Here is an 8,615-nt window from a genome sequence, read left to right as displayed (position 1 = left end):
CGGCCTCCGCAGTCACACCTTTTGCACAGCTCGCCTCCCAGGGAACACTTTAGCCATCCAGGGGCGGGGCGGGGCCTGGGGAGGGCGGGGCCTAGGAGGAGCCGGGTGACGAGGGGAGGGCGGGGCGGGGTCCAGGGCCCGAGGAACCAGACCTGCGAGGGGCGTGGTCCCTCCTGATTAGCCCCGATTTCTGTTGGGAGGAGGAGAGACGGTAGTGGACGCGATTCACCACCTTCGGATCCTGAAGAGGATTAACCACGCCGTGTCCACAATGCCTCCTCCCCTTTCCTTCCGGGCACCGTGCCGGCTGGCGACGGCACCGACCGGGGTCAGCGGCGCGGCCGGAGGTCTGGGCGGGATCAGAAGTGCAGGTGGGGGTCCGCGTTACCCACTGTCCCAGCCGCAGCCGCAGCCGGTGGGAGCGACCACCGTGCTGTTTCCTCGGCTGGAGGAACCCTGGCCGGGCTGTGGCGGTGACCCGTCCCTCGCCGCTCCGGCTGACCTTTTACTAGTCACGTTCGAGGTAATGCCCCAGACGCGATCTGGAGCATTACTGTCCAGTGGTTGGCAGGAGACATGGCATGCCGGACACTTACGTTCCTAAAACGAGTGCCCAGGTGGTGCCGCCGCTTTTGGCCCGGAGCTGTCGGGCTTGACCGCCAGGCGGCGGTACTCAACCCGCTGGGACCTGGCGCCGGTGGAAGGAAGCCTCCGGGGGCAGCTTGGGACTTGGTGCCCCGCTGGCCGTGCCCCAGGCGACTAACTTGGGCTTCAGGGTGGGATTCAGGAGAGGGATTTGGTTTCCCCATATGAACTTGGAGTCCCAAGGCACACATTTACACGCCCTTAGCTTTTAGTACTCTTAAGATCATTTGCATGGTATTTTAGGGTTGCTGTCTTTTAAAGTAGCTGCATTATCTGTGCCTCTTCTTTAGATGTACTGTTTGGCTTCCAACTCTTCACGTCTTATGCTACTCTTTTTCTGATAATGGTGCAGAACACTTCTGGAGAAGAAGTTGGGGATGTAGCTCAGTGGTAGAGTTCTTGATTAGTTATCACGAAGTCCTGGGTTCAATCCCAGGTACTGAACAAAGAAAACCTTTGGAGCAAGGAAGAAAGGCGTGTGTGTGTGTGTGTGTGTGTGTGTGTGTGTGTGTGTGTGTGTGTGTGTGTGTGTGTGTGTGATTACTCACTGGCTTTGAGTAGCCCCTTGTGGAATCAAAACATAAAGCGTGTCATCATAGGCTCTGGTGGCTCACACCTGTTACCCTAGCTACACACAGCTACTCAGGAGGCTGAGATTTGAGGGTCTCGGTGTGAGGGTCCTGATAGGTAGGGCCTATCAGGTAGCGAAGTATGTGAGACTTTGTCTCCAACTGAGGAGCAAAAAGCAGGACATGGAGGTGTGGGTCCTGTGGTAGAACACCAGTCTTGAGTGGAAAAAAAGTAAGCATGAGCGGCTCTGAATTCAAGCCCCATTATCACAAAAAATGTTGGGGCTAGGAGTCTGGCCTAGAGGTAGAGGGCTTGCCTAGCATGCACCAAGACCCAGGTTTGATTCCTCAGTGCCACACACATGGAAAAAGTGGTGCTGTGGCACAAATGGTAGAGCTTTGGCCTTGAACAAGCCCAAGGACAGTGGCTCAGGCCCTGAGGTCAAGCCAGGACTGGCAAAAAAACAACAAAAACACCTTGAAAGACAGAAAATTAACTTTAATTTTGCCAGTCCTGGGGCCTGGTAAACTTGTCAGAGTCTCATCTTTTTTGTTGTTGGTTCTGGGGCTTGAACTCGGGGGCTGGGTGCTATCCCTGAGCTCTTTTTTTTAGTTAAGGTTAGTGCTCTATCACTTTGAGCCACTGCATCACTTCCAGTTTTTTTGGTGATTAATTAGTCTCACAGACTTTCCTGCCTGGGTTGAGTTCAAACCACAATTCTCAGATTTCAGCCTTCTGAGTAGTTAGGATTATAGGTGTGAGCCACCATTGCCTGGCTTCTTTGGCTGATTTTATTCAACTTTCTTAAAAATCCTTCATGCTTTTACAGCTCTCAACTAATGAAAACTAAAAAAGAATCCAAAACAGAATACTCCCCCCCTACACACCTCCTATACCTCTGGGTATTTAGAATCTAATACCTACTAGGCTTTCCTTTCATCAGATCAAGGGACTCTTCATCTTACAGCTCTAAATTGAATTACATTCTATCTAAAATAAAGCAACTTGGGCTGGAGATAAAGCTAAATGGCAGAGCACATTTCTAGCAAATATGAGGCCCTGCATTCAAACCACAAAAACAAAACACAAAAACCTAATAAATAATGATAAAAATGGGTGGGGGCCAGCTAATAATAGTTGGAGGACGGTAAATTCTATCTTTCCCCTTTACAATTACTGTACTTAAAGACAAAGTCACTTCAGAATGGCTGCAACATAATTTGAAATTTTATTTATTCAATACAAGATTTCTTTTTCACTAGGGCACAGAAGTGGGTGCTTTAATTTCAGCTACCTGAGAGGGTGAGGTAGAAAGATCTAGAGTCCAAGACCAGCAGAGGCTTGAAGGAAATAAAGGAAGGGAAGGAGGGGGAAAAAGGGATGAAAGGGAAGGAAAAGGAGAGAGGGAAGAAGGGAGTGGGAGCAAAGAAATGAAGGAATGATCTCAGCCAGCTAGCCAAGGCTAGGCATACTGGTTCACACCTGTAGATTCAGGAGGTACAGTCAGAAGGTCCCTGGTTCCAGATGACTGTGGCTGAAGGCCAGCCTAGGCAAAAATCTTGAGACTCCAATCTGAATACAATGTAGTGGTACAGACCTGTCATCTCAGCTTCTCAGGAAGTGGCACTGTGGCTCAGGTGGCAGAGCCCTAGCCTTGAGCAAAAAGTGACCAAGGACAGAGCCCAGACCCTGAGTTCAAGCCCCAGGACTGGCAAAAAAAAGAAAGAAAAAGAAAAGAGGGCCGGGAGTTTGGCCTAGTGGTAGAGTGCTTGCCTAGCATGCACAAAGACCCGGGTTCGATTCCTCGGTACCCCACATACATAGCAAAAAGCCGAAAGTGGTGCTGAGGCTCAAGTGGTAGAGTGCTAGCCTTGAGAAAGTCCAAGGACAGCGCTCAGGCCCTGAGCTCAAGCCCAAGACTGGCAAAAAAAAAAAAAAGAATACAGCAAGCAGTGCTCAAAAGTGAGGGCCTACCTGTCTAGCAAGGCCCTGAATCCAAATCTCAATACTGCCAAAAAGAAAAATTACTATTGTGTTTCACCAGATATAACCAGGAAAACCATTCAAAACAATAACATAGGCAACGTTTATTAGATACCATGCGATAAAGAGCAGTATTAGGATAGTATCCGAGAAGCCGGACATCTCCAATAAACTACTCTGAAAAACCTTTACCTACAATAAACCACTCAAAAACTGGAAGTAGTGCTGTGGCTTAAGTGGTAGAGCACTAGCTTTGAGCAAAAAGAAGCTCAAGGAAAGCACCCAGGTAGGACTGACAAAACAAAAACCATAGTATTTGAGAAGACAGGCATGGCGTGAAGGGGGAACGGGGAGCTCCTTGAGACAGGTGGGCAGCCATAGTAATATGCTCAACTCCACTCCAGCTTTTCCTGTTCCACATTATCCAGAGAGCTGGCCCAGTCCCCTTCACTCAGTGTGTCACCAAGGGGAGCTCCAGGGCTCAATGGCAAGGCACCTATAACCTCTTCACCTGCTGCCACTGACTGACAGGCCATCTGCTATAGCAGTCCTCAGTCTATCCAGAATCCAGACCACAAGAGGAGGCACGGCGAGAACTCCCAGACCTTAATCCCTACCCTAAGTGCCCATTACTTCCTAGTACCTGAGTTAAGTCTAAACTGCCTCTAGCCAGGTACCAGTGAGTCACCTGTAATCCTAGCAACTCAGAAGGCTGAGTGCAGAGGATGGCAGTTTGATGCCAGCCCAGGCAGGAAAGTCTGTGAGACATCTCTAGCCAGCAAAAAAAAAGATATTACTGAAGGCATGGTTCAAGTTGTAAAGTATCAACCTTGAGCAAAAAGGCTAAGGGACACCTAGGCCCTGAGTTCAAGCCCCAACACACACACAAAATAAGCTTAACTGCCTCTAGTGAAATGAAGCTATTAAAGGACTAAGGGGGAAAGTCATCAGTATTATTACTTGCCAGTTCCGGGGCTTGAACTCAGGGCCTGAGCACTGTCCTTGGGCTTTCTCAAGGCTAGAGCTCTACCACTTGAGCCACAGCACCACTTCTGGCTTTTTTTATGTATGTGGTGCTGGGGAATCAAACCTGGGTCTTCATGCATGCTAGGCAAGCACTCTACCACTAGACCAAATTCCCAGGCTCCATCAGTGTTTTTACTCTTGAATATCAAGTCTTAAAGTAGCAGTGCTAGCTTCACCTGATAAAGCATCCTTAATCAAAACCGTTTTTTTCCCAACATGTCTGCCAAAAGTCTGGCGTGGGAGGTGGGTCATGTAGTCCCAGGCAAGGAAAAGGTACAGAAGGTTTTCAGTCCCCTTCTCCTTGGGACAAAGAGGAGGCTCCATCTTCTCATCTTCATCAATTTACCCTGTTGTCAGTTGGAGGCTGAGCTGTTCTGAATGTGTTTTCTAATTCCTGGACCCTGGTGGTGAATTTAACACCCCCCCCCCCCCCCCCCCCGCCATCCTTGCCCCCGCGGCAGCTTTGACACTCACCCTTGTGCTGGTCCTCCAGCCTGTGACTGACCCTACTAGCCCTGCCAGCCTTCACCTCCTGGGTCTGTGGTACTGGTTCTTCCCCTGCCAGGCTAGGTGAAGTCCCTCCCTCCCAGCCTCAGCCACATCCTTTTCCTCTCAGGCCTCCTAAATGCTCCTTTGGATCCTCTCCTCTATGGGGTCTCCTCTAAGGACTCCTCTAAGGAAGCAACTGGAGGAAGGCCAGACCAAGCCCTAAGACAGCTAGAAGTACAAGCACACAGGACATCAGCAACACAGGGAGAAGCTCAAGAGACATTCCTATAATAGTCCTTTAGTTCCCAATAGAGTATACAGGAACAGAATTATTCCAACACTGCAAGCATGGCTCACTGCTACACTTGCATTCTTTGCTTTCAGGAAAAACACTGAACAAAAAACCATTAGAACACACAATTCTATCCCTGGCAGAACTATCTTCCTAATTGCCCATAATGCCTTACTGTAAATAGTGCAGGTATTTTAGAACAGGAAAAATCTGCATGTAGAAAACAAAAATGCAACATTTATTCATAACCCCAAAGAAACACTAAACAAGAGTAAGAGATTAAATAAAAAACAGAGCCAAGTTCCACCCCAGCCCTCTATCTCCAAGGCTTCATTCATGTTCAATTGGAATTTGAGACCACTTGAACAGAGAACTTGTCAGCGACGTCTCCGGTCAGGACTCCTGCTACGTCTCCGGCCACCTCTGAAGACAAACAGGAGGAAGAAGAGGGAATTCCATTAGTCAGGGGGATATAATACAAAGTGCTGGTATTTTCCTCATGCTCCCTTTATGAAGTGTTTTTGCCCTTTACCTCCTCTTGCCCTTGGGTGGACCCCGAACAAAACACCAATCGACGCTGATTGGCTGTCCCATCAAATCTTGGCCATTGAGTCCCTCCATGGCAGCCTGGGCCTCTTTGTATGTTTCATACTCAACCAGAGTATACCCCTAAGCAAACAAAATGACAGGTATTAAAACCTTCATGCCGGGTGGGGGCGCAATGGCTCTTGCCTGTAATCCTAGCTACTCAGAAGGCTAAGATCTGAGGATCAAGGTTCAAAGCCAGCCCAGGCACTGAAAACTATGAGACTCCAATTAACCACTAGAAAACCAGAAGTGGGGCTATGGCTCAAGGGGTAGGGCAGTAGACTTGAGCTGAAGAGCTCAGGGACAACACCCAGGCCCAGAGTTCAAGCTCCATGACCCACCACAAAAAACAAACAAAAAAACCCTCATGTAATAAAATCTATAACTTTACACAATGAACATACATCATATATTCCTACTTTTCATACAACTTGTCTGCCTTATTTCTGTTCTGAGCCTAACAATATCAATCTCCAGTGTTTTGTTTTTGAGCCAGTACTTGGGGTCTGGGTGCTCTCTTACCAGCTCATTGCTGGTGTGTTGTACCACTTGAGCCACACATCCACTTAATTCAGGCTTTCTGGTAGCTCACAGGAGATAAAGAGTCTCACACTGGCAGGCTGCCTTCTAACTGCGATCTTCAGAACTCAGTATTCTCAGTAGCTAGGATTATAGGTGCTGAGCCACCAGCAATTGGCTCCAATGTTCTTTCAACTTTATTCTTGGTCACGCGTAGCAATTACAGGAGGGCCACCAATGCCATTTCAGGATTACAGAGAGAAATAAGTAATGAAGTGCAACTTATGATACCTTTAGGTATCCTGTCCGCCTGTCCAAGTTGAGGTGGATATTTTTTATTTCCCCATATTCGGCGAATTTGTCGTGGATGTCTTCTTCAGTGGCTTCTTCGTGGACACCAGTGACAAAAAGAATCCAGCCTTCAACAGCTGTGTGGGAACAAACGTCAAGCGGGATCGCATGAGCACAATGACAACAGACTCCAGATTCACCCCTGCTAGGCTCCGTTTTATTAGTGCCTAACTCCCCACGGGCTCCGGGAGACTCACAGCGCTGCGGTCCGGGTTCGTCTCCGTCCTGTTCCACGCTGTCGTAATCCTCCCGCATGCGTGCCCGGGACCCCTCTTCTAGAAGAAACAACACCAGATCACCGAAAACTCTTCCCTTTCACCCATGTGTCCCGGGAGTCGCGGCGCCCGTCCCATGGCGCCGGGACCCCCACGTCGCCCGCACTCACCTGAGCCAAAGCCGCGGCCCTTCCGTTTCTTCGCTTTTTCCTTCAGTTTGTGGATGCTCTCTGGAGTCCCCAAAACGAAGAACAGGTAGGACAGCCATTGAGACGACCGCTCACGACACTCGCGGCCGCACAGGCGTCCCGGCTACCCGGCGCCCTCCGGCCCGCCCCTCCCTCCGCGGGGGCGGAGCCTGAGCGAGACCCGGGTCCCCGCGCCCTGGGCCCCGCTCCCGCGGACGCGTCTCCTCTCGCGCCTTCCCCGCTTCCAGCAGCCGCCTCCACCATCCTCACCGTCCCCATCCTCATCCATGGCGAAATCCTCGCCCCCAGCCTCGTGAAGATCCAGCACGTCCGCCATCTTGCAGGCCGCCTAGCTCCCGTCCGCGCCACGGAAGAACTGAGAACCTCGGGAAACCGTCGCGGAGGGGAAAGGTCGCCAGCCAAGCTAACCAATCAAAGGCAAAGGCGAGGCTCCGCCCTCGACGTGCGGGAGGTGGGGCTTTCGGAAGTGAGGCGGGACTCGTTCGGACCGGAAGCGGAAGTGCTCCGGTAGCCATCTTGAGGAGGTCTGGAGCTGCGGGAGTCCTCTCTGGGCGGGCCAGCTAGGTAGAAGGCGGGGCCTTGCCGGCGGGAAATCCCAGCTACGCAGGAGGCTGAGATCTGAGGGTCGGGCACTAAAAAGTCGCAGACTTCTATCTCCAGCTAATCACTAGAAAAGCGGAAGTGGGGCTGTGGCTCAGTAGTAGGACGTTAGCCTGGAGCTCAAGAGCTCAGGGACAGTGCCCAGGCCCAGAGTTCAAGCTCCTTATGTGGGGGGGGGGCTTAGGGTGGGGTCTAAAACCCCCAAGCTTGGAAGCCAACCTGACCTTTCTCTCTCTTTCTTCCTTTCTTTGCCAGTCCTGGAGACTGAACTCAGGGCCTAAGCACTGTCCTTGGGCTTTTCCTCAGGGCTAGTGCTTTACCACTTGAGCCACACCACTTCCGGCTTTTCTATGTACGCAGTACCAAGGAATCGAACCCAGTCCTCTGTGCATGCTCGGCAAGCACTCTAACCACTAGGCAAAACTCCTGGTCCCGACCTGGCTTTCAGCCTCTATCCACTACAAGCCAGAGATGGACATTAAATAGGGTTGGTTTGTGTTTTCAAATCTTTCAGGCCTGTGCCCTAGAGCAAGTAGTGCCCTATTTACCGTAATACTATTAATAATAATAACAATAATAGAAACAGCTCATTCAAAGCAGGCACGAGTGTCCCTAGTCTGAAATCCTAGCTGCTCAGGAGGCTGAGAGCTGAGGATCCAGGCTGGAAGCCAGTCCAGGAAGGAGAGCTCCTGAGACTCATCTCCAGTGGACCTGCATGAAGGTGGAAGTGGAGCTCAAGTAATAGAGTACAAGTCTCCAGTGAAAAAGCTAAGGGAAGTGCCCACAGTTCAAGCCCAGGGAGTGGCACAAAGGGAAGGACAGGGAGGAAGGGAAAGGAGAAGGTGGGTAGAAAGAAGGGGAGAGGGGAAGAGACTCACCCAGAGACCATAGACCTTCCTTACCAGGCTGGCTTTGAATCACTATCCTCAGATCTCAACTTCCAGAGTATCAAGGATTACAGGTTTAAGCCAACAGCACCTGGCTAAACATAACTATTAAAACATACCCATCTACCCATCTGCGTCATTCCAAATACTACCGAGGACTCACATATAAAACTCTGGGGAATGCTTTACCTAAAGACTGCTTAACAATAGTTAAGCAAGGGGGGGCACAGTCATATATGAT

The 8,615-nt window shown here is 50.4% G+C and overlaps 1 protein-coding gene across 2 annotated transcripts; it reads right to left on the bottom strand.

The window, feature by feature from the left end:
- Positions 1–5,222: 5,222 nt before the first annotated feature.
- Positions 5,223–7,282, bottom strand: Rbm8a (RNA binding motif protein 8A). 2 transcript variants are annotated; one of them, XM_090334141.1, is made up of 6 exons: positions 7,137–7,282; positions 6,849–6,908; positions 6,661–6,738; positions 6,404–6,540; positions 5,538–5,674; positions 5,223–5,428 (listed from the first exon to the last, which is right to left on the bottom strand). In XM_090334141.1, the coding sequence occupies exons 1-6, from the start codon at positions 7,201–7,203 to the stop codon at positions 5,383–5,385; spliced, it is 525 nt and encodes a 174-aa protein (XP_090190267.1). In that variant the 5' UTR covers positions 7,204–7,282; the 3' UTR covers positions 5,223–5,382. The 2 variants fall into 2 exon arrangements, with proteins under 2 accessions (XP_090190267.1, XP_090190268.1); XM_090334142.1 differs by having other exon boundaries at positions 6,661–6,735; positions 7,137–7,281.
- Positions 7,283–8,615: the final 1,333 nt, after the last annotated feature.

The sequence above is a fragment of the Megascapheus bottae genome, chromosome 6, assembly GCF_031878675.1.
Source record: "Megascapheus bottae isolate mThoBot1 chromosome 6, mThoBot2.hap1, whole genome shotgun sequence".
In the NCBI taxonomy this organism is placed as follows: domain Eukaryota; kingdom Metazoa; phylum Chordata; class Mammalia; order Rodentia; family Geomyidae; genus Megascapheus; species Megascapheus bottae.
This window is presented reverse-complemented; position numbering and strand designations above follow the sequence as displayed.

Excerpts from the sequence above, each read along its gene's own strand:
- Rbm8a (XM_090334141.1), bottom strand. The coding sequence starts at position 7,203 with ATGGCGGACGTGCTGGATCTTCACGAGGCTGGGGGCGAGGATTTCGCC. Across the intron at positions 6,909-7,136 it reads CATGGATGAGGATGGGGACG|AGAGCATCCACAAACTGAAG; the intron begins GTGAGGATGGTG and ends TGGGGACTCCAG. Across the intron at positions 6,739-6,848 it reads GGGCCGCGGCTTTGGCTCAG|AAGAGGGGTCCCGGGCACGC; the intron begins GTGAGTGCGGGC and ends TGTTTCTTCTAG.